The sequence below is a fragment of the Lontra canadensis genome, unplaced genomic scaffold, assembly GCF_010015895.1.
Source record: "Lontra canadensis isolate GAN:19392208 unplaced genomic scaffold, GSC_riverotter_1.0 scaffold63, whole genome shotgun sequence".
Classification (NCBI taxonomy): Eukaryota; Metazoa; Chordata; class Mammalia; order Carnivora; family Mustelidae; genus Lontra; species Lontra canadensis.
Window position 1 is genome coordinate 8,094,145 of NW_022631057.1, and position 24,382 is coordinate 8,118,526.

Consider the following 24,382-nt stretch of genomic DNA (forward strand, 5'->3'; position numbering starts at 1 on the left):
GGAAGGGCCCCTGCCTTGGGCTGATGACCCAGGTGTGCCCCTGTACCCTGACCCTCATCTGCTCTCTCCTCGGCGAGTAGGAGAGGACAGGGCCACCTGCCCGCTCTCTTCACTTAGGGACCAATGCCCCAGGCCCCATGCAGACCAGGGATCTGCGGGACTCCCATCTGGAGACAACACCCACGTCACCCTGCTGTGCTCTTGTTCAGGGGATGGGGACCTCACCGGGGTGCCGCTAAGTCAGAGCAGGAAAAGCCCTGTGTGGGGACACGGTCCAGGGCACTCACAGGGTCTTCCCTAAACACCAGGTGACTCCAGGAGAAAAGATACATGGGACCTGGCCTCAAGGAGTCTCAGAGCAAGACAGCAAGGCTGCCTTCGTGTCCCCTTCAGAACACAGCAATGGAAGAAGAGACCACACCTACCAGGGCAGAGGGGGCGACCACGAGGAGACCCTGGTGGGAAAGGAGGCGCAGGAAGCAGGACCCAGGACTGCACCCTCAGTCCCTCCTGCGGCTCTGAGGAGAGGCTGCGACAGGAGGTGGAGCCACCACCACCCCCGCCCCGGGGATTTGGCAGTTGGAAATTCTGGAGTTTCAATTCTAGGTTCCATGCCCCTGTGTCTGGCAGCGGGGAGGATGGGGCTGCAGAGACAAGGAGCTCCCACCTCCCACCTCCTGCCTTGTGGTCACTTCCAGAGGCCCTTCTGGTTCCCCAGCCGAAGCCCTTGGATTCTGTGGTAACCAGGGCTCCGCAAACACACCAGGCCACCCCTTACTTCTAGGGCTTTCTATGTGCTATTCCCTCTTCCCATCCCTGACCCCTGTCTTTGGCTTTCTTCTTCTCATACTCTGAAACTTGATGTAGAAACCCAGAAAGCCCTCCTGCTTTGTCTGCCTCTTGTCTGTGCCTCCCCAGGACCTTCTGCCCTGCCAACTGTGACACGGGGCTGGAATTTTCTGTTGGCTGCCTCTCTCCCATGAGCTGTGATCTCCACAAGGGCAGGGGTGTGCTTATTAAATCACAGCACCCCCTCCACCTGACACAGTGCCTAGCACTACTTGGTTCTCAGGAGACATTTACTGGATGGATGGTTGGATGAATGGATGGATGGACAGATGGATAGATGGACAGATGGACAGATGGATGGAGGGATGGATGGAGGGATGGGTGGATGGATGGACGGATGGATAAGAAATGAGGCCAAGACCCCAGGCTAAGCCTGTCCTCATTGCCCAGGGACCATACCCCTTCCATCTCTGTATCCTGGCCATTTGTCACAGTGTCTGGCACGTGGCACAGGATAAGTGGGTCTATATTGTCTCTTGAGAGTCAGAGGGGTGATGCCTGCAGGTCCGGACAGAGGGAACACAGTGTCGTATTAGATGCCGAACTGTGGTCGCAGTTAAAGCGGGTGCAGGGTGCCCAGAGCAAGGAGAAATGAATCACTCTGCGTGGAAGAGTATGGGAATCTTCCCAGGGACAGTGGGGCTCCCGCTGGTGGATGACGAGTGGAGAATTGAGGGAAGGCCTTCCAGGCAGGGGGGCAGCTAGAGCAGAAGCATGGGGGTGCCCATCCAGGGGGTTCCTCCAGGGGGCTGTTGAGTTAGGAGCTCTCCCCTCCCACCTCGTTTCCCTTCTGCCGACTGGGCTCAATGGCGCCATGCTGTCTTCTTCAGCTCAGGACCCTGAGGTCCCTCGCCTGCACTCAAGCCCTAGAGGACATGCAAATGGCAGGACCAGCCCAGGCCTCTCAGCAGCTCATCTCTGCCGGAAAAGCTACCTGATGAAACTGGCCCTCTCTCCTTCCTCAAGGGCTCCCTGCCCCTCAGACGCCTGTTTCCTAGGCCCTGGCCAGGAAGAGAAAGAAAACAAGCCCATCCAAAAAGGCCTCCATTGTTCCCAAGGAGTGACTCACACAGAAACAGGAACGCTTGTCCCCGCACTCAGCGCTTCCCCCCAGTGGGCCTCGCAGTGACTCACAGCAGCTCCCGTCACAAGCCCTTCTCCTGTTGTGAGGCCCAAGCCCTGATGAAGCCTGTGCTTCCCCCAGGGCCAGCCGCCCTCTCCCCTCCGGAAGCAGGTGGGAGGGGGCTTCTTAGGATCCAGCAGTTACCAGGGACCTGTGACCCTGAGGGTCTACTCTTGGCCCTGACTCCCTGTGAGACGGGCTCTCAGCTCAGTTTCCCTCCCTCTGAGGGGAGCTGACAGACAAGGCCTGCGATGTGTGTTGGCTTTTATTATTGGCGTGCGTGGGCATGTGGGGGCACAGGCACCAAGAGCAGCAGCTCCCAGCTGGGCCAGCTCCTGGCTTCCAGACCCGAGTCTGCCTCCGGTGCCCAGGAGGGCCCCAGAAGCTGGGGACGATCAGGGCAGGGACACAGCGAGGATCTCTGGTGAAGGGGACTGCTGCCCCTACTTCCAGCGCCCAGTGACTTTGGCCTTCCCCCGGGTCTTGGAGCTGCAAAAGAAGCAGGGCCCAGTCAGAAGCAGGACCAGGGCAGTGGGTCTCCACAGGGAGGAGGCGGTGCGGGGAGGGCTGAGGGTTCAGAGGGGCAGCCTGGAGCTGCCGCTGACTAGGAGACCCCTCCCAGGGCTGGAACCCCAGAAATAAGTCTTTGCCAGTGAACCAACCATTAGTCCTCTCCACATGCAGAGTAGGGCAGCAGCCTCAGGCTGGAGGGAGTCCCTGGGGCCCTGCACTCCATTCCCCACCGAGCAGTGGCCATAGGGGAGCCCAAGGAGGAAGCAGCCTGTTCCCTGAAGGGGAGGGGAAGGAGTGGGAACCAGAGCCCTCAGAAAAGGAGTGGGATGGCTGGGAAGACAGGGAAAGAGGAGGCAGGGCTGGGGATGGAAGGACCCAGAAACTTACACTTTCTGGTTATCATTGATCCTGTTCCGGAGAACATTGATCTGTAAGTGGGAAAGATAGAGTAACTTCGAGCTCATTGACTCAGGTCTCAGGTGGCTGGGGCTGAGGGAAGCCGGTTTAGCACAGTTGTGGAGGAAGAAGGAGGAGGGGGAGAAGGAGGGAGGAGAAGGGGGAAGAGGGAAAGAGGAGATAGGGAGAGGGGAAGGGAGAGGAGAGGGCATAGAGGAGGCCCAGCAGCAATGCAGAAGGTCAGAATGGTTAGAGACCTGGAGGGTCTCTGCTCCCACACGCAGGAGCCAAGGAGAGGTTTCCTGACCACCCCAATGGCTTGTCACTGTGGGGTTCCAGAGCCTCGGAGGGCTCCGGACAAGGGTGGCATGAAGAAGCCTTCTGAGAATCTGGTGCAAGGCTGGGCCTCGGGAAGTCCTCCAAACAGCCCCCGCCTAGCCTGAGACAACACCCCCTCCCCAAGCACTTCTGCCCTGGGGCTCAAGAGGGGCAGCACCCCCATGTGTCCACCCACAGTTCACAGCCCTGTACTTCCACCAAATCGAAGCCCAGCAGGCCAGCTGCAGTTAAATGGGGAACCAGAGGGAGAGAGGAGGGCCCAGGCCTAGAGAGGCTTCAACGGCAGCTAATACCTACTGAGCACGTAGTGGGGAGGCCGGCCGGCCCTCTCTGTTCCGTTATGAGCACTCTCCCAAACAGTGTAACTTCATACATGGAAAAGTCCTCGAACAGTGCTTGCAACATGTTATTACTGTTATTATTACTATTATTACGTCTGTAACTCTCACAACAGCCCTCTGAAACAGGGCCTGCTGGCATCCTTGTCATTTAGAGGAGAAACGGAAACAAGGAAAAGTAAGTGACTTGCCCAAGGTCACATGGCCGGTAAGGGGCAGAGCTAGCTACAGAACCCAGGTAGCGTGGCTCCAAAGTCCACGCTAGCTGCCAGTGCACAAAATGGCCTCTCTGCAGCCATGGGAGCCTGAGCGGTGCTCCGAGGAGGGGCCCGTTGCACAGGGGATGCAGGAAAGCAGGCCCCAAGAGGGAAGCTCGAGGCAGAAGGCCCCTGCAGAGAAGTGTTCGGGACCTGGGCTGGCTGAGCCGATCCGTGCCTGCTGTCCGGGCACCTGAGACCCTTTGAGGCTGGGAGTCTGAGGCTCAGCCAGCTGTGCCCACACCAGAGCCTCAGGGTACATAGGGACAGAAGTGGCCACACCTCTGGTGAGGCCTCCTCTCCCCCCACGGGGCCTCGCTCTGCCCATCCTGTCCCTCTCATCTGGCTCTGTGAGCCTGAGCTGCTGCCTCAAGGCCTTCAGGGATGGAAGGGAGGGAGACCCCTCCCAGGGCTGGAACCCCAGAAATGAGTCTTTGCTCAGCCCCAGCCAGTGAACCAACCATTAGACCTCTCCAGCAAGCTGTGGGCGCAGAGCACTGTCAGGGACAAGACACCCCACAGGAGTATGAGTTGGCCTGGGTGACAGGGACAGAGGAAAGGGACCTGACTGGCGGGAGCAGCAGCGTAGGACCCCAATCAAACCAGGAGGAGCATGGGATGGGGGAGGGGAGCAGTAAGTAGGCTCACTTCATATTTCTGCTGCTTGAACTTCTCCTGCAGATCGAACTTCTCTGCCTCCAGGTTGTAGATGCTCTGCCATAGCTCCTTGGCCTTCTCCCTGCACGGGGCAGAGCGGGAATGGGGGAGAGAAAGGACAGGGACAATAAAGAATGGCTGTCATCTACCTTTACCCCAAATCTGACCCAGCCCCCAGAGGTCCCAGTCCTCCTTCCTACCTCCAGGCCTGCTAAGGGGACCCCCCAGTCCACCTGGCTCAGCATGGGACCCAAATAGCAGTACCCACTGCTTAAGATCAGATACGGGGGCTGCTAGGGCAGAGTTGGGGGGGTGGTGGGGAGGGAGAGGGAAAAGCCCTTCTAGCACTGTAGAGCACAGTCCAATCCCCCTTCCCACCAATTGGGTGCGGGTGGGTAAGGAGAAGCTCACAGGGGTGAGGTGCGTAGTCAGTTTTCATTCCCTAGTCCCTGGAGGCAAAGCACAGAGATGGCCCGACCAGCTCCCGCCCAATTCTACTGGCACCAGTAAGTCTTTGGGAAAAAAAATGTGGTGTGGCAGCGCCCTCTGGTGGTGGATGGTGAGAACGTGCCCTCTGCCCCACCCAGCTCCCCGCGCTGGTGTATGCAATGCCCAGAGCTCCCCAGCCCCCACCTCAGCTGATCTTCATTCAGGTGGTCGATGGCCAGCACCTTCCTCCTCTCGGCCAGAATCTTCTTCTTCTTCTCCCGCTCCGTCTGTCTCTTCCCACTTTTCCGCTCCGTCTGGAGAGGGTGACAAGCCAGGGAGGGTTGGCTAGAGAACACCCACCCCCTCTTCTCCCCTAACCCTCCGGAAACCCAACAGGGCATAAGACAAGGACTGCAGAAGGACCAGGTCCTTATCCTCTTCTTCCTGAGACACCCATGCCATCAACGGCCTGGATTTCCAGGCAGGACCCAGGAGGGCCATTCCAGTCCTTTATTCCTTTGTCTCCAAATACTTCCATCTCTCTGCTCACTCCCTCCTCCCACTAACCCATTCTCCACACTCCTCCCCTCCAGCCAGGCACCCTGACCTCCCCCGGAGGACCCAAAACCATGAGGAGGAGGAGGGTTAGAGGTTTTTGTACCCACCTGGGCCTGCAGAGCCAGGACACCATGAGAGAAAGACCCAGAGAGAAAGAACGAGACCCGGGACAGAGACACAGAGAGAGAGCAGAGCACAGGGCCGAAGGCAAAGGCAGAGAGACAGGAGAAGGAGAAGGTGATTGAGACGCTCATTGTAGGCAACCTTACTTATTAGGACAGGAGTCTGGGGGTGAGGCACGGACCGTTTTGAGAGCAGGCCCATGCCAAAAGTCTGGCTGGTATGGTCACTGTGGGGCAGAGGCAGGCAGCCTGGTCTGGTTCTGAGTGGGGGACTTTGGAAATCTAAGAAAATGTTCTGATCTCTCCACTGCACAGAGAAAATCAATTTTGTATTTTCTCTCCTCCCCTGAGAATGGAGAACCTTGCAGGAGGGGGCCCAAAAATTAGGAGCGGGGAGAGTCCGCAGGAATAAACCATCTCCCAGCTGCCTGCCATGAGAGCTCGTCTGAGCTCCGAGCAGGCAGAGCAGACAACGGAAAACCCACTTTACAGATGCGCTGAGGCTCTGAGGTTGCCCGAGGCCACACAGCTCTAAGTGGCAGATCGGGGTCTCCCACCTGAGCTCTGAGGCACAAGGCTCTTCCAGACGCACCATCCACCCTGGGGACCCCTGGGCACTGCTGACACGGGGCAGGGCGGGGGGTGGCTCTGTCTGCAGGCCCCTCCTGGAGAAAGCCACAGTGGGGCAGAGAGCCGGATCGGGGGGGCGGGCAGGAGGAGGCCTCGGTCTTTCACACACAGTTGGGAATTTCTCCTCCCCATACCCCAGGACCCCCTGAAGACGGCTGCTGCTCCCTGACCTACCTTCTGGATGTAGCCCCCAAAGTGCATCATGTTGGACAAAGCCTTCTTCTTCCGGGCCTCATCCTCAGCCTTCCTCCTGTTCTCCTCCTCCTCTCGTCGGGCCCTCTCTTCCTGTTTCCAGGGGGCAGGAAGAGAGCACATCAGGGGTGGGGGCACAAACTCCTGACATTGGGCTGAAGTCTGGGGTCTTTCTGGGTCTGTGGAGCGGAGCTTTCTCTCCACCAGGCAAGAAGCCCCCTGAGGGGACCAGCATAGGGCCTGGCCCACTGTGAAGACCTCTGTTGATCAATGAGGGAAGAATGATTCCCAGGTGTGGATCCTGCCACCCCCTCAGGCAGGGAGCCCCTTGAGGAGGCCTGCTGCTCTGGAAGGACCTCCAGCAGCAACACAAGAAGAGGGCCATGGGACCCTCTGTTCCCTGGGAGCCGGCCTACAGGCAGATTGGAGGCCTGGAGAGGACCTACTTGTCTTATAATGAAAGTTGTACCTTTCGACCCCTTCCACCCATTTTGCCCACCCCTAACCCCTGCCTCTGGCAACCACCAGTCTGTTCTCTGCATCTACGAGCTTGGTGTTTTGTTTTTGGTTGTGTTTCATTTTAGATTCCACATATAAGTGAAATCATACAGTATTTGTCCTTCACTGTCTGACTTATATCACTTAGCATAATACCCTCCAGGTCCATCCATGTTCTCACAAATGGCAAGATTTCCTTCTTTTTTTAATGGCTGAGTAATAATATTTCACTGTGTGTGCATGTGTGTGTGTGTGTGTGTGTGTGTGCATTTTCCTTATCCATTCCTCCATCAATGGACACCCGGCTTGCGGCCACGTCTTTGCTACTGTAAATAAGGCTACACTGAATGGGGCCCCGATACCTTTCTGAATTTGCGGTTTCATCTTCTGGTAAATACCCAGACGTGGGACTGCTGGACGGAGGGTCTTACTATATAAAATAGGAAGTTCAGGAGGACCCAGACATCTGTCTTGTTTGCTGTGTGTCATCAGAATCCCCACAGTGTGCAGCACTCACCAGGGGCTCGAGGACTGAATCAGTGTGTGTGGAGAGAGGGGGGCCTGGGGGCCTGGAAGGAGCTGGAAGCACGGGGGTTCGGTGGGTCTCGGACTAAGGGAAACTCACAGCCAGGCGAGTCTGACGCTCCTTCTCCCGCTCATTCCGGATGCGCTGTTGCTCCGCACGCTCGGCCCGCCGCTTCTCCTATGGGGAGAGAGGCCAAGCCTGCCCAGTGCGTGCGCAGGGAGGGGGGTGCTCCGAGATGCCCAGACCAACCAGGGAGAGCGGTGGCAAGGGAACCCACAGAGACTGTTCCCCTCCGAGTCTCGGCTGCCCCCAAAAGCTGCTGCTCTCAACCAGCTCCGTGCGTGAGGACGGAGACGGCCCCTGGACAGGTGGCCCTGCTCAGAAGGTGGCCCCGGCCAAATAAAGACAGGCCACAGCGGGCCTGTGAAGAGGACCGACAGTGAACGTCACTCATCACGGGGTTGTCCTCAAAGATTTGACAAATGTCAGGCGGGCTTCTCCCGTCTCCCCGGAGGGCTGGGTCCCTGGCCCCTCGCCGGCCCTGGCCCCCACAGCGGCTCGGCGCTCACCGACAGATGGCCAAATCCCTGGCGTCCAGCCAGAGCCACGCAGACGTGTGCCAACGCGGCGGCAAGTGTGGTGGAGGGAAAAGCAAAGGAATCACAACAACCTCCCCTCTCCCCAGCAGAGGCCCCGTCATCGTCCCCGCGTCAGTGGGGAGCGCTGAGTCCCCTGGGAGGGACGCAGGTGCAGAAGTAGGACAACAGCCCTCTGACTGTCACCCCACAACCAGAGCCCGGGGCGTCCGGAGACAATCAGCAGCTCCAGCTGCCAAAAACCATCCGGTCTGGTGGGGAGGGACGGCCCGAGACACGCCGGCGCAGGGCCTCCGGAGCGGCTCCTGGCCACAGGCGTCCTGAGGGAGAGCCAGGGCCAGGCGCCCCTGGGAGGGCTGCCTGGAGGAGGCGGGGCCTCACACAGAGGGCTGCCTGGAGGAGGCGGGGCCTCACACAGGGGGCGTGGAGGAGGCGGGGCCTCACACAGGGGGCGCGGAGGACAGGGCGGGGCCTCCGGGGGCCTTCCCACGGGAGACTGGACACCCACGATCCTGTCTTTGAGTGAGATGAGCTCCTCCTCCTCCTTCTTCCTGTTCTCAAAGTGAGCCTCAATCAGCGTCTGCAGCTCGTTCAGGTCCTTCTCCACGCGCTTCCGGTGGATGTCCTGCGGACGCACGCACGGTTTCATGGGCCCAGGGGTCCGGGGGGTGTGGCCGGGCAGGTGGTGCCCTCCGCAAAGCAGAAGGGACGGGCAAGCTAGGGGCCTGAACCCGGGAGAGTGCCCAGCCCGGCCTGTGCCGATCACCGCCCCACCTGCCATGTCACCCCCCCACCCCCCCCAGGCTCCTCGGGGCCCCTGCGACCCCTGCCAGCCCGGGGCCCCTCTCCCTGCGGGCACACTCACATCAAAGTCTACTCTCTCCCCATCGGGGATCTTGGGCGGCACCAAGTTGGGCATAAAAGGCCTGTTGGAGAGAAGAGGAGGGGCTCCGTGACTGTCAGCCAGGGGGACTATGGGTGCCCCGGGCAGGCAGGGCCCCCTCCGTCCTGCAGAAGCACGGCCACAACAGTGAAAGCTCACCGCCCACCCCCCCCCCCCCCCCCCCCCCCCCCCCCGCCACCGGAGGACAGCATCCTCTTTCACGCATGCCCTCTCGTTCCGTCCTCCCCTACACCGGCAACGTAGGGACCACCCATCTCGTTTAAGACACCTGCAGCTCAGAGAGGTAATGATGTGCTCCAGATCACACAGCACGTGTGGCTGACCCCACAGAACCTCCCACAAGCCCTTGAGTCCTGTGGTTTCGTTCCCACCCCCATGCATGCTTGCGGTGTGACACCAGAGCCAGTGGGCTCTGTCCTCAGTTTCCCCATTTGCCCTTAGGTCTGGGTGGGTCTGAAATGAGATACTGCCATGTCCATTCAGGTGCCTGGAAAGGGAAGGGTGCTGGACAAATGAGCATTGCTGGGATTGTCTCCAGGGCTGGTTTCCAGAGGCCCCAAGGAAATGGGGAGAAGCCCGCAAGTGTGGGCAGGGACGTCATCTGCTAATAGGCTGAGCATCACAGAAAGGGAAACCCTCGCTGGCCCCCCACCCGAACGCCCCGCAATCTCCCCCTGCCCTGCCCCACCCAACAGCCACAGCTTGCAGGTGCTTTCACTTGTGTGGCACCAAGCTGCCCTGCCCCACCCCTCTGTGATACCGTGAAGCCACCTAGGCTGGCACAGTGTCATTGCTTGGCTCCCCCAGATTTTTTTCCTTCTTCCCTCCAGTCCCAATTAAGTTACAGAGGAAGGTATTCCAGCTGGGCTGTGGGATAGGAGAGGACATCTGTCCAGGGCCACAACTGGTCCATCCTTTTCCCCTAGATGAACACAGTGGTGTCCATGATGGTGTATGCAATTGATAATGGAGTCTGAGGCCCCCGCTCTCCCTCAGGCCGACACTCATGCAGTACACAACCTATACAACCATACATGGTGGCCTGTGCCTGCCGCAAGCCCCAGCCCATGCCCACTGTGCCATACTGCATTCCTGTCCTGCCCTAATCATCCACCAGGGCTTCACCACAGGTGTGTCCCACTCACCTGGGCTTTGGTTTGGACTCCTCCACTGGGCCTTCTGGAGAGGAGAGAAGCACATAGCCACAGGTCAGGAGGCCCCAGATGTGGTCCCAGCTCTGCCCCTGATGAGCTGGGCATCCATGGGCCTCCATTTCTCCATCTGCACAGTACATTCCTTCCACCCCAGGGATCCCCAGTTCCAGGAGCGGCACGAAGAATTAAAACGGCAGGGCCACAGACCCTACACTTCCTCTCCCACAGCAGCTCCCAGGGGCAACGTCTCAGGGCACAGCTGGGCCCTAATAGGAAGCACACACTCCCAAAGTGAAACTTCCAAGCCTTTTCTCATTCACCAGTTCTGGGCAAGGCAGATTTTCTTCCTAGTGAGGCGGGGTCCCATGGCACTGTCCCAGGGGATCCTGGCTACACACTCCCCTCCCAGGTCTCTGCCTAATTGGTTGCTCCCTGGACTCCCTGGCCTCCAGGGGGATGCTGATGGGCATGATGCCAAGACCCAGCTGGTTGCCCCTCCCCCCGAGATGTGGCTAGGACCACTGCACCCTTGCCAAAGCCTGCCAGGTGACAATGACCCCTGCAGCGACCAAGCACGTGGACCATCTATGTCTTGGGATTTCATCCTATAGACACCACACCTTACAAGTGATTTTGTCTGAGTTCCAGGCACCTTGTATGTGTCAGTGACTTCTGGGGGCCCTGCTCAGATTGAGGACTGGACATCGGTCCCCTCTCCCACAGGGCACCACTCCGGCAACTTCTCTGGAATGAGGCGGCCAGAGGTTTGGAGCCCTACACCAAAACCCGCATGGCCACCAACTTCTGTCCTCTCCTCCCCTGAACCCCTCTTCACCCACCTCCCTGGAAGGAGCCCTGTGGGCAGTCTCCAGCAGTCTGCTTGTAGGGGTTGTCTTGACACCCCAATACCTGTCTCCTGATGTCCAACAGTCCTTACCCTCGCCTTCCTTAGCCTCCTCTTCTCGTCCATCTCCTAAACAGAACATGAGACATCAGTAAGGTCTCTGTTCCAGGCTCAGGGCCCCCTGCCAAGAGTCTTCCCCTCACATAGATCCTAACCGGAGAGCACCCTGCCAGCTCCTATGGTCACACACGTGCCCCTGGGCCCAAGGCTCTGCCTGATACGAAAGGAGCACAAAGTCAAGGTCATTGACCGGACCATTGGCAGCTGAATCCCAGCCCAGGCAGGACATTCTGCTGCACAGGCTGGAACGTGGGTTCCAGGTGGATTTCCTAGAGCCATAGGACTGCCTCTGGGGTCTCCTGCCACGCCCCAAAGCACCCTTACCCCAGACAGACTCTTACCTTCCACATTGGTCTCCTCCGTCTCAGCCTCATCTTCAGCCCCTTCCGCTTCCGCCTCTTCTGCTGCCGCCTCTTCCTGCTCTGCAGAAGCGAGTCAGACCCAGTGAACACCCAGCCCCTACTCCTGCTAGCAGGCTGACCAGATCAGAGAAGTCTGGGGATGGAGGTCAGCAACATCCAGGATCCAGATGAATGGGGGGGGGAGGCGGGGGTCACCGATATGAATAACAAGGGGCTGCTGAGTTCTGGGTTTAAACCCAGTTGGCAAACTATGGCCCAAGGGCCAAATGTGGCCCCCAGACTATTTCTGTAAATAAAGTTTTATTGGAACACAGCCACATCCATTCATGTGTATACTGTCTATGCCTGCCTTTGCCTTACTACAGCAGAGTTCAGTAGTGGCAACAGATAGATACTGTGTGGCCCACAAAGCCTAGAGTATTAACTATCTGCTCCTTTGCAGAAAATGTTTGCTGACCCTGGTCGACCATGAGAGAAGGGCATGATCGGGCTTATGAAGAGTTCTTTTGTTCTACTCTTGCCTCTCCTGGAGTCTGGGAATTGGAAGTGGGTCTTTCTGATCATGGAGACCTGTTCTCTACCTGAAAGCTGGCAGGAGGGCTAGAAGTCTGGGGTAGTTTCCTGTTAGGGTGTGGAAGAGCTGCGGGTAGCAGAGAAGGGCTTGCAGGCCTGCCAAGTCTCATTGCTGGGGTGGGAAGGTCTGGCGGCTAGCTGTTTCTGCCTGACTTAGGCCTTTCCCCAGCAGCCCCCCCACCGGCAATGTGACTCCACCCCACTCCCCAACCTCCCGCCTCCTCAGAATGTTCCACCCAGGGATCTGACACCCCAGGATGTACCCTGCTTAGGGTGTGGTGCTGGGAAAGCTCCTGTCCTGGACTCAGGAATTCTAGGGAACCTTCATCTGTTTCTAAAGAAACCAAAACAGCAAGACTATGGGTGGGAGGACTATGCATGTAGGTAACCCCTGTGTAGACAGCTGAGCTATCCAGAGAGTCAGTAGGATTTTTCTATTTTCATCCCTTTGCTTGGCAGGATATGGACCCCACCCAAGTCAGGCACTTGGAGTGGACAGATAAGACAGGATGATGCCCGGCAGGCGGCTCTGCCTGTAGGAGGTGCTTGGGAACGCTCACTGACCGATGGCAGACATGGGGTGACCTCCTGGCAGAGGGGGGAGAAAAAGCCTCAGGGCAGGCGAGAGAGAGGCGGTCAGGAAAGAAACACTAGCCACCACTCACTCCGCCTGATGCTCTCTCTGTCCTATTTTTCCTAGGTCTGGTCCTGGGGATGTCTCTTCTTTGATCCCCACAGGCTCCTTACCTCAGAGAAGATCCTTCCAGAAGGGGTGAGAGTAGAAGGCTGACCAGCAAGTGTATGGCCAGTTTTGGGGTCCTCTTCAGGACAACTTGTTAGCCCCTGCCCCCCCCAATCTAATGTTTCAGTTCTCTGGAGAATGCCCCTTGCCCTCAGCCAGTGGTCAGGCAACATGCTCAACGGGGCGCTCCCAGCCTCCCCGGACTACCCAGCGCATCTCGAGACATCACTGTGAGAAAGTATTTACCAAACTTCAGCCCAAGTCTGTCTCCCTTGCCCTAGCCCTCTCCCCGGGGGCCGGGAACAAGTCCAGCCCCACCCCCCCAACACCCCACAGTAGTGCACATTTGAAGGCTGATGTCATGTCCTTTCTGCTCTAGCTATTTCCAGTTCCCCCAGCTGCTCTCGGATAACTTTGTCCCCAGGCCCCTCTCGCCAGGGCCACCCCGCCTGGGTGCTGTCCAGCTCAGAGGGAGGGCCCAGTATGTGCAGGGGGAGCAGAGAAAGGCCACTCAGTCTGGACATTAGTCCCCCTCTGCGGCCACATTCAGAGCAGGCTGAGGGACAAGCCAGCCTGCGTCCTTCCCACCACCTAGCCCAGGAGAAAGATCAGGAACAAGGGAAAGGAGCCGCGGTCTGGCCCCTCTGAGGCTGGGTGGAAGTGACTGACCCACTCCACACCTGTCCCTCCCCACCCCACCCCCACCCCGCCTACTCTGCTGCAGAACAGGGCCTGGCTCAGGACAGCAGGGAGCAGAAAGCACAGGAAAGTAAAAGCTATACTACCGTCTTCGTCCTCTCTCCAGTCCTCCTCTTCTGGGGGTCAAGGAGTGGCCGCAGCAAAGGGGAGAAGCGAGACAGGTTAGTCTGGGAGCAGAAGGACAGGGCGGGAGCTGCGGGACAGTGCACAGTTTTGAGCGTGGGCTTGGGAATTGAGCTCCCATTCGGATTCCTGATTCACCACTGCTAGCAACCTGGGCAATTCATTCCTCAGCAGCTTCCCAGGCGCCTTGTCAGTGAAATGGAAATAACCATCCTCACCTCTCCATCGATGTTAGGACACAATGACCCGCCATGCACACCGCCTCTGGAAGTTTCCTGGCCCTCGGGGGTCATTCAGTAAGTGGTAACTGGCTGTTTCCTGCTCTGCCTCTAGCCACGAAGACAGAGACCCCGAACAGCAGAGTGGGATAACTCCTGGCCATCAAGCTTCTCCCGCGTTCCTACCCTGAGTGAGCTTCTCAGGTATCTCCCAGAACATCTCCAGTGTCCAGGGGTCACAGTTCTGAAAGCCCCACCGGAGAGCCTGGCACAGCGCAGACTCGCCTGGTCTGGGTGACAGAAGGAGCCCCCGTCTGAGGAAGGCCCAGCATCTACCACCGAGGGAACAGACTGGCACACGGTCTGCAAATCCCTTCCCGAAGGAAGAGCTCAGAGCCGTTGGTACTCTGCGTCTCAGCTTAGTGGCCGTGCATTTTGACCTCGCTCTTTTTTGGTCATTTCCAGCCAGGGACTACTTAGCTATGTGGGAGGCAGGAAGGGTCCATTCAGTGCAAGCAAGGCGGGTACTACGCGGAGCTCAGGCCACCATCGCAGCAGAAAACTATTTTGTTAATTCACAGCCAAAGCCCACGGTGTGTAGCAGGCAGATTAGTCCCAGATCCAGAGGTCTGTATCTCAAATACCACACCCGACAATTCACGAGCTGGCAAGTCCTCAAAAACAGAGGAAAAGCCTCTGTACCGAGAGCGTATGCAAGGAACACAGCAAAAAGTGGATTTTTGGTTCAAAAAGCATTGCGGATATGTTCTGACATATCTGGTGTCCCTTGAAAACCAAGTGACTCCTGTGTCCCCTCTCAGTTTCCCCCATGAGTTTCTCTGGGGTCTACTCTTTGGCCAGGCACCCTGGAACAGCCTTAAATGTGCAAGAGGGTCCTCGTTTTCCCTAAAAGGCACAGGGAAGGAGGGGGACAGCTACTGAGGCTCCTGGCTCTCTCCCAGACCTTCGGGAAGCCCTGTATCCTGATGTCCACACATCGCGTGCTGAGTGATACTGGTGAGAATTTGCTGAGCCTCTTACAGGACAAGATGCAACCCGCCTGGGGCGCTGAAGCCTGAGGGGACCGAGGGCTATTCTGGGCCACTCGGGGGGCTGGGTGGCAACTGGAGTGAGACCTCATAGTCACTTCCATGTGTCATGCGCTCAGGAAGACAGAACAGTTAGGGTGCTCCTCCACAGGGATATGAGGCGGAAAGCTGAGGCAAGAACTGTGAGAACAGATCAGAGTAGGGTCTATGGGTCAAAACAGACTTTCGAAAGATAATGACGTCGTCGTGTTTATCTAAATTGTTACAGAGGGGCTCCTGGGGGGCACGGTTAAGCGTCCAACTCTAGGTTTTGGCTCAGGTCATGGTCTCAGGGTCGTGATCTCGGGGTCATGGTCTCAGGGTCGTGATCTCAGGGTTGTGATCTCAGGGATCAAGCCCAGCATCGGGCTCCACGCTCAGCGGGGAATCTGCTTGTCCTTCCTCTTCTACCTCTCCCCCTCTCCACTTGTGCTCTCTCTCTCTCTCAAATAAATAAAGAAAATCTTTTTTAAAATGTTTCGGATAACTGAACGCTTCCATAATCTCATTTGGAAAATTATTAAGTTGAATGTTTTTAGGGGTGATAATGGTGTCACAGTTATATTTTTCTTTAAATAGTGCTTATCCTTTAGAGATACCTAATGAACTACTTAAGCATGAAATGATATGACATCTGGGGACAATTTGGGATGTCAGCTGTAAAATAACTGAGGGGAGAGGAAACCTAGATGAAAAGAGATTGGCCGTAGTTGATTGTTGAAGCCAGATGCTGGGGGCTTGGGGAAGGGGGGGATGTGTGTGCATAATTCTGTTTTTGCTACTTGTACATGCATTTAAAACTTTCCATGGGAAAAAAATTAGAGAAAAAAATCAAAAATAATTAATTGGAAAAAAGGTGATTCTGTGTGAACAAAAGAATGGACAGTAGAGACAGGTGTAAACCTTTTGCTTAAGACCTGAGCAACCGAGGCTAGGACTGATTCCGTTAGGAGCCATGGACCTTGGCTCAGCTGGCAGTGAGGGGCAGTGACAGGATACTGGAATACCCGGGACCTCTCTTTTCTGGCCCTCCCTCTGCCCAAGCTCCGTACCTTCTACAGCTTCTTCTGCTCAGGAGAGAAGACCATGGCCGCAAGAGAGGAGACAAGAGGGGCATCAGTTTCCAGCCAGGCTGCCCTTCATCCAAATGAGTTCATAGGCATGTGCTTACCTTCCTGCTCCCTGCCATGCAGAAGGAGACTGTCAGTAGCACACTAAACACACACACACACACACACACACAGAGAGCACGCACACACTGGTCTTTCCCTAAAGATAAGTCCATTCTTTATTTCCCTCATTGCCTCATGGAGCTCCGCCCACCTACAAAGACATCCCCCAAAGGGCCCTGTCTTCTCATCCAGGGCTCCTGCTCGGTATCTACAAAGTCTGCCCACTTACCACTCTCTTCTGGCGCTGAGTTTTGCCAGGCTGTGCCCTAGAACACTCTTCCCTCCCCCTTCTCTCCCTATCTAAATCCAACACAGATAAGCCTGATGACCACAGCCCCCACCGCTCTCCGCCTCCTTAGAGCTCCTGCACACCCACAGCCCACCCTCCAAGCCCAGCCCCTCTTGGCTGATTACTTCCAGCATTTGACATCTTAAATCCCAAAGGAGAGCAAATCCCATGAGGGTAGGAGCTCTGGATCCTGATACCTCTGCCTCCTCCCCGGTGAGTGTCACCCTCCAGACATCACTGTTAGCTTGGCTGCCAGTGTCCCACCCCCAGGGTGTCCCCAGGCAGGGAGGTGGACAGGGCACTTCGGGAGGAGAATGGTTACAAGACGAAGTGCTAACCGTGAGCTCAGATTTGGGTTTTATGGGGCACGATCAACTCTGTGGCTTCGGGACAGTCACTGAATATCTCTGGCTCCGTTTTCAGGAGACACAGCTTCTAAGCTCCTCTGCCTCCAAGTCTCCTAGCCAGCTAGAACCCCAGTTGACCCTGGGAGCTGAGCCTCTTTATTTCCAAAAGTCGCCCAGCCTGTGGCCAACCCAGGATCCGCAGCCCAGAGGCACAGAGGCACGGGTCAGAGCCCCAGACCAGGCACAGCGGCTCCCCTCCCCATCCCAGCTGGCTCCTGGGCTAGGTGTGAGGGGCGGGGCTGGGAGGGGCCAGCGCCCCAGACCGGAAGTCCCTGATACTCACTCCTCGTATTCTTCCGCCACCTCTTCCGCGTCAGACATGGTCTCTGCTCTCCCTCCAGAAAGAGAAAAATGTCAATATGGGCAGAAGGGGAAGCCTGTCCTCCTCAGCCCCAGGCTGCCACCCCAAGAGCGGGGGCAGTGAAGCTAGCCGGCCCCTCATCAGCCCTGTGACTTGTAGCCCCTCATCAGCCCTGTGACCTGCAGTGAGGAAGTGAGGGCGCTGCTTCCTCCTCTCTCCGCGAGGCGGGGGGCGGGTATAACCTCGAGGGCAACCAGCCCATGTCCATTTCACTCCTTGCCCTTCGACAGGCATACCGTTTGGAATGTCCCTGTTCTGGTGCAAATTCTAACTCTCAAAACAATGTTCCTAAAGTGTCTCAACCTTTCCAGCCCACAGTCTTTGCATGCATTCAGGACAGCAAAGTTGGGTAACCCCACTCATGGGGGGTCTGCTCATCAGGGCACAAAGTTCCTCCGGGAGGCTGGTTAAACCGACTGTGGCACTTTCCTAGTGTGGACCACCTCTCGGCCATGAAAAGGAATAATCCAGTGATATGCAGGACGCCTTGGGAGATCTCCAGGGAATTAATCTCCTGGAGGAGGAAAAGGCCAAGTCACATGATTTCATTTATGTAACATTCTTGCAAGGGCAAAAATTATAGAAATAGAGAATAGACTGGTGCTTGTCTGAGGGTTGCATGTGGGGTGGAAGGGGAGGGGAGATGGGCATGGTGATAAAAGGCATGGAGGAGAGATGCCTGGTTGGCTTAGTCAATGGAGTAGAAAACTCTTGATCTTGGGATGGTGAGTTCAAGCCCCACCTTGGGTGTAGAGAATACTTTAAAACTTTTTTAAAAAGGCACACGGGATTTTTGCGGTTTTAGAACAGTCTGGGGTCTTGAGTGTGCTGATAAACACGTGAACCTACACAAGTTATGCCATATAGAATTTCACGCATGGGGGCGCCTGGGTGGCTCAGTGTGTTAAAGCCTCTGCCTTTGGCTCAGGTCATGATCCCAGGGTCTTGGGATAGAGCCCCGAATTGGGCTTTCTGCTCAGCCGGGAGCCTGTTTCCTCTTCTCTCTGCCTGCCTCTCTGCCTGCTTATGATCTCTGTATGTCAAATAAATAAATAAAATCTTAAAAAAAAAAAAAAGAATTTCACACATGCCTGGTGCAAGTATTGCTGGGGAAGTCTGTGTAAGGTTATGGTGTGGCCATGTCCATATCCTGGTTGTGATCTGTACCACAGATGTGTATGTGTACCACTGTGGGGGACTAAGCAAAGTGTACGACGGACCTGTAGCATTTCTTAGGATTGCCCATTAAACTATCGCTGATCAGTACAAATTCCAATTAAAGAATGTTTGCCCAGGAAACTCATTTTGAGATGCTCCCTTAGCTGGGATAGGAAAGGACAATTCAAACCCTCTTCCATCAGCTTGCTGAGTGTGTTTAACTAAGTCTTTAACCCCTCTGAACCATGGAGAGAGGGCACACACACCCTGGCTACGGATCCTTATGAGGGGTGAGTGGGCACTGGGAAAAGTGGAAGGCATTAGGCGATGTCAGGTCATGGGAGAGGTGAGAAAACCTGCTTGTGAATCCTGGCTCCATCTCACAGTTGTCGGTGACCTTGGAAAGGTCACTTAACCTCCCTCCCCCTTGGTTCCCTCTTCTGTGAAATGTCTCCTTCCGGGGCGGGTGTGAGGCTCGGAGCTAACGCAGTACCTGGCCCAGAGCACACCTCCGAGTAACACCTGTTCTAACCCCACCCTCCTGGGCCCATAGCAGCACACAACCCCGCTGAAAGGTGACCGGCGCCGCCCGCCTCCAGCGGGGCAGTATGAAAGCCATTAATCTGCCTGAGTGAGGAAATGGAGAAGGTGGTGTGAGGGCAGGATCACGGCGAGGCCGAAGGAGCATCAGAAAGACAGATGGTGGCCACTTCCGTGAGGCTTCTCGTGTGCCCCTGCCTGCTGTCCCACCAGCATCCAGCATGGCAGCCACCAACTTCTGACTCAAGCCACAGGGGACAGGGGCACAGAGAGAGCAAGACTCGACACCCTCTCCACCTCTCCCTGCCCCTCCTCCTGGAGAGGTGCCCCAGGCACCCACCTGAGGACATCTTGTGACAGCCCCTGCTCTGGTGGGGTGGGGCAGCCGCTTTCAGGCTGAGGACTCTGAAGGAGCCTCCGCTCACGGCTGCCCCCTGGGGTGGAGAACTCCCCCGACCCGGGGCCCACAGCAGCCTTGTGCCAGGTGCTCATCTGAACCCGCTCCAGAGATGTCGGGTCCTGCTGGGTTCAGCATAAGCCTGGCTGTGGCCAGGCAGGACCCTCCCCTGCTCCCTCTGCTGGAGTAGGGTGGGGGCCATAAAGGAGGGTCTACATAGAACTTTGGACAGAAACTCTGAGCCAGGGTTTGGCTCCCCTGGGATGGAGGGTGGGCGAGAAGAGATGGCAGGCGCGTATGGAGTCATGCTGGGGGATAGAGCTTCCCTGTGCTGAAGAAAGCCCCAAACCCCAGAGCATTTCCAAATGGGTCTTCGGATGAGAGTGGCCAAGGAGAAGAGCCCCCCCCGAAACCCCAGATAGGCACTGCCCCAAGCCCCAGGGCGGTAGCCAGGACTAGGCCCCTGGGAGGACTCTCTCACCTCAGGGAGGACAGAGAAATCTCTCAGGGGAGCTGTGCATGCCAGCGTGGGGCACGTGGCTTCTAGCTTTCTCTCCTCTCCTGCCCTGCCCTCCCACCAGCTCAGAGCCACCGGCTCAGGGGCTCAGAGGAAGAAAGAGCAGCTTAGAGCGCTCTCCCCGCTCCCGGGAGTGCCATCCAACTCCTAAAAATAGTGAGGATGGAGAGCTGGGAAGGCCTTGAATTCACCCAAGAGGACGCAGCCAAGTCAACTGCCCAAAGGCAAGACAGATGAAGGGGCAGGGGAAGGGCTGAGAGGCTGCGGCTCTGGAATGAGACCCAGTCAGGACCTGGCAGGGCGAGGAATGAGAATGTGCAAGGCCGCTGTGTGCTCACGCCCAGCCCCTCACCTGCTGCCACAGATGGCTTTCTAGCCAAATTCCCTCACAGCCCAGAGATCAGGGTCACCTTCCTTGGGGAGTAAGTCAAAAACAATACAAGGCAGAAGGAACCCTGGCCATAGGGTCAAAAGATCTGGATGTGGGGGTGCCTGCCGGGCTCAGTCCATAGACCAGGAAACACTTGATCTCAGGGTCATGAGTTCGAGTTCCGCATTAGGCATAGAGATTACTTAAAAAAAAAAAAAAAGATCTGGGTTTAAAACCGGGTTTTTGCTGTGTGACCTTAGCTAAGTCATTTAATCTCTTCGGGCTTCGATGAGCTTATCTATAAAATAGATGAGCCTCAAGTTCTCATCTTGCAGAAACAATTCTCTGAGTCTCTGAGGAATGTAGGCCCTGTCCCTCAGCCCTTGTCCCTAACATCCAGCTGGACTCCTCCCAAACCTGCAGCTGTCAGCCCACCAGGAGAGCTAGGGGACAGGGTTGGGGGGGCGGGCAGTGGGTAACCCGAGCCTTTCAGATTCCTCTTTAGCACAGAGAGGAGGACCTGCCCCATGAGACGGGTCAGAGGAAGAATTCTGGAGGTCAGGTGCCTTCCCAAATGCACGGGGCCTGGAATGTGCTTTGAAATTCCTTACACTCCAGGCAATCGCTCCCCCCAGATACTTGCTAGGCCTGCCCACAGAAGCCGAAAACCAAGGGAATAAGACCTTCTCTTGCCACTCCCAGACACCGAGCAAGGTCTGTCCCTCCAGGGCATGTCGGGATGGGGTGGGGCAAGGGGGTCACACTCCAGAGACCTTGGGGACAGGGGGCAGCTGGACTCTAGCACCTGGAGCTGGGCTCACAGCCTGTGAAAGGACCCTGTGGTGGTCAGCCCCCCAGATGCTGCTTGGCCATGCTTTCTCTCTGGGGAGGCTGTGGTGCCGACTCAGGAAGCCAGACGAACGTCTCCTGTCTGCTTGCAGAGCTGCTCCAGTGGTCCCTGCCTGCCTCTCTCCACCTGTTCTTTCTCAACGCCTCCAGGACAGTTGCTGACTTGCTGGAGATGAGAATTTGGCCACCAGGACCCTTGTGATTGATAGGACCATAGTCTTGCTCTGCTCTGAGTCCAGAAGGACCTGCCTGGAAAGGTTCAGGGGGCCCTGGGCCTGGAGGTGAGGGGTGGGACCGAGCAATCTGGGGGAGACCCCGTTGGTTAGAGCTTCATTGTCTTTAGAGCAGGCAGCGGCCTGGTGATTATCTTGTCCATTCTACAGATGAGGAAACTGAGGCCCAGGGAGGGAAAGTTACTCCCCAAGACTCCCCAGCTACAATATCTTTGGTGGCAGAGCTGGGACTCAGCTCTCCAAGGCTCTAACTTCTAACCAAGGGTTGCTGCTGTCCTACTGTGCTAGTCTTGGAATCCGATCCCTGCAACACCTCCTCTAAAGTGTGGCCTCTTCTGGAAGGGACCGTGGACCAGTAGCAACTCTGACATCCATGCAGTGCGGACACAGGCAAATTCTGCACAAAGGTGCCAAGGAAGACACTGCCCCTCTCCTCTCTGCACCCCCATCTCCAGCTGTGCCCGAGTCTTACCTCACACCAGCAGCTGCCCACCGATCCTGAGGTGTCTGCTCAGCCTCAGCAGGGACTGGGTGAGGACAGGGGATGGAGAGGGCTTTAAGCAGGCCTGTGGGCTGGAGCCTCGGAAGCCAAGCCCCATGGTGGGAGGGATGTGCGGCAGGAGACGAGGCGGGGGCGCGGGGGGTGTTGGCTGCTATTTTAGCAGGTGCCAGGGACAGGGCTAAGGGAACAGGCACCCCACGCCATATAAGCCCATGTGGTTTTCCAGCTGCTCAGATAAGCTATTTAAAACCAGCACAGATACGCAGGGAACAGAGGAGGGAGCAGCCATGTAACATAAACCAGCTGTCCCTCTTAAGAATCCTGATAAAGCAGATGCCAGAGGCCCAGGCCTGGGATGACAGGCTGGGAGTGGGGTTGGGGGGCAGATGGCAATGTCCAAGGCGCTACATGAGTCTCTGGGCCAGGGGTATCGGGGGCAGAGGGAAGGGCTTATCTGCAGCAACACTGAAAAGGATGCTGTGGGGGAAGCCAGTTCCCAGGCTACTGGCTGCTTCTACGGGGCTGAGTGACCTTGCAGGCAGGCTCGGCAGGCCTCAGGGGGGCCATCTGCAAAGTGGGTCTTCTCCCCTGCCCCCTAAAGCTGTGTGACAGGCCCTCCTCCCTGGGAAGGGACTAAAACTGCTCTGGGGGGTCAGATACAAGGTAGAACTTCTAGTCTGGAATGATGGTTCTCCTCGGGCAGGGAGCTGGGTTGTTTGAGGGGACCACGAGGACCACCAAAGTTCATCCCCCTAGAGCTTGAAGATGAAGGAATACGGGACCACGATCTGCTAAACCTACTAGAATGCAAGATCTGTAGGCCAGGACCCAGGGGGTTTATGGTTGGCTTGCATGTCTGTGTCCACAGCCTCTAGCACAGTGCCCAGGACATCCTGGGGGTCGATACAGGATGGAAATGGAGGGGGAAAGCAAGTCCGAGCTGACTCTCCCCGTCAATGCGTCTGAGTTTTCAAGGCCTCTCCCCTACCTCTGGAGAAGCAACACCCCTCCTCTGGGCCAGGCCCCCTCTTCCCATGTGCCCCTGAGCTCCAAACCCCACTGGCCCTTTCAGATCTTGCCCATCAGTGATGCACACGCTTGTCTGTTTCTCCATGGGTGAAGGAAGCCGGTCTCCCCCTCTCCTAGCCTCCTCCCCTCCGCCTGACCATAGGCCTCCCAGTTCTGGACTCTCTTTTCGGTCCTGATGCCTTGGGAGCGATTCCGTTACCCCCGCCGCCACCGTTCTCTAGAGAATGTGGGATTTCCGCTTGCGGCAACCCGGCTCCGCTATCATGCTCTTGCCCCATCAACTCCGCTGACACTGTCCCCTCCGTGGTCCCCAAGGGCCTCGGAGCCCAATGGCCTGATTCCCCACCTCCAGGCTTATTCCCGCCACGTGGCCCTCAAGGCCGCCAGCAGCTCTACGACAGGGTGAGCTGAGGCCGCGTGCCTGCTGGTCAACATCCTGGGGGAGCGGGACTGCAGGCCAGCAGAGAAGAGCCAGAGAAGGGCAGGTGGAGGGAGCAGATTGACAGAGGAACAGGGAACAAGCAGGCTACCCCGGAAAAAAAAGGAAGAAAAGCATGATGGTCCCACTCTCCTCTCTAGCCCACCAGGACCCCAGCCTTGCTTTGTGTCCTGCCTGGAATCTCCTGGAATTCAGGACTTGCTTATCTTGGACCTTCCTGTCACTTGAGCCACTATCAGTGGGTTACTGTTCCTCGTAAACCCAACCGTCTTTCCAAGAGGACGTGATTTGTTTACACAGATGCCTAGGAGAGGTACCTGGGCACCTGAATCACCAAAGGTCCCCCGGAAAAAAATCCAGCAGGTTCTTGGCACTTATGACCCATGTGAGGCTTTTACTAAGTGTTCTAAAGCAGGGATTTAATTCAGAGAAGTTGGGGGCAGGCAGAGGGGGAGAAAGGCCACTTTCCAGGAGCCACACCTTGACACAGCAGGGCTGCTCCCAGGCTGTCGTGGGTGTCCGGTCCTTGCAAACAGATACAGAGCTCCCTCCTCAAGCTAAAGGTAGAAGGGAAGAGGAAACAAAGAGATGGTGCTTACCTGGAGTTATACTGGAAGCAGCATAAGCTGAACACTGCTCGCAGCTTCAAGGACCCACAGGAGAGCACGTCCTGTGTGGGGCCCCAAGGACACTAGGGCAGGAGAGCAGACCAGGCAGAGCCGTGCGTATATGGGTAGGGGGACCTGCTGTGTTTCCAGAGGATGCTCAGTGTCACCCCCCGCCAAGAGTCCTCCCCTGCTCACTTAGCCACCCTGAAATCAGCGTGCTGCACTCTTGTCCTCACACCTGTCACCCACTGAAATCATCTTGGGCACATAGTGGTCTCCTTGTTGGGTGTCTGTCCCCCTGCCAGGAATGAGGTCAAGTACTCTTTGATGTTGGGCGGTGGGGGGGACGGCATGAATGCAAAGGACAGGGAGTCATGGGGTTATGTCTCCCAACACTCTGCCCTGCAGCCTGTCCTTGATGGTCACCCCGGCGATGCTGTGCGGGCATGAAGTGTTTCAACACCCCGAGGAAGCAGCCACCAGGACCTCTCAGACACGAGGCCCAAGCCATCCCCCCTCAGTCCCCCAACAGGCCTCCATTCTGGAGGAGGGTTTCTGGAAACCTCTCCCAAGAAAGGTCTATGTGAGGACAGTTCTACCAGCAGAACAAATTCACCTGCCAGGTAACTTGCCAAAGTTTAGAACATGCACATCCCAAAAT

General features: G+C 56.9%; 1 protein-coding gene across 4 annotated transcripts; it reads right to left on the bottom strand.

The window, feature by feature from the left end:
* Positions 1-2,219: 2,219 nt before the first annotated feature.
* On the bottom strand, positions 2,220-21,744 carry TNNT2 (troponin T2, cardiac type). Of its 4 annotated transcripts, XM_032878240.1 has the most exons (17): positions 21,616-21,743; positions 17,002-17,053; positions 16,022-16,032; positions 15,903-15,920; positions 13,508-13,537; positions 11,387-11,467; positions 11,019-11,054; positions 10,073-10,106; positions 8,889-8,949; positions 8,532-8,648; positions 7,527-7,604; positions 6,386-6,496; positions 5,567-5,572; positions 5,106-5,215; positions 4,464-4,554; positions 2,873-2,913; positions 2,220-2,461 (listed from the first exon to the last, which is right to left on the bottom strand). In XM_032878240.1, exons 2-17 carry the CDS (start codon positions 17,037-17,039, stop codon positions 2,416-2,418), a joined length of 909 nt encoding a protein of 302 aa, XP_032734131.1. In that variant the 5' UTR covers positions 17,040-17,053; positions 21,616-21,743; the 3' UTR covers positions 2,220-2,415. The 4 variants fall into 4 exon arrangements, with proteins under 4 accessions (XP_032734131.1, XP_032734128.1, XP_032734129.1 ...); XM_032878237.1 differs by lacking the exon at positions 13,508-13,537 and having other exon boundaries at positions 15,903-15,917; XM_032878238.1 differs by lacking the exons at positions 5,567-5,572; positions 13,508-13,537 and having other exon boundaries at positions 15,903-15,917; positions 21,616-21,744.
* Positions 21,745-24,382: the final 2,638 nt, after the last annotated feature.

What these genes read in the sequence shown, in the direction of transcription:
- TNNT2 (XM_032878240.1), bottom strand. Translation starts at nt 17,039, where the DNA reads ATGTCTGACGCGGAAGAGGTGGCGGAAGAATACGAGGA. An exon ending in GGAGGCTAAGGAAGGCGAGG is followed by an intron (nt 10,107 to 11,018) that starts GTAAGGACTGTT and finishes TCTCCTCTCCAG; the next exon opens with AAGGCCCAGTGGAGGAGTCC. An exon ending in ATCAATGATAACCAGAAAGT is followed by an intron (nt 2,462 to 2,872) that starts GTAAGTTTCTGG and finishes CTTCTTTTGCAG; the next exon opens with CTCCAAGACCCGGGGGAAGG.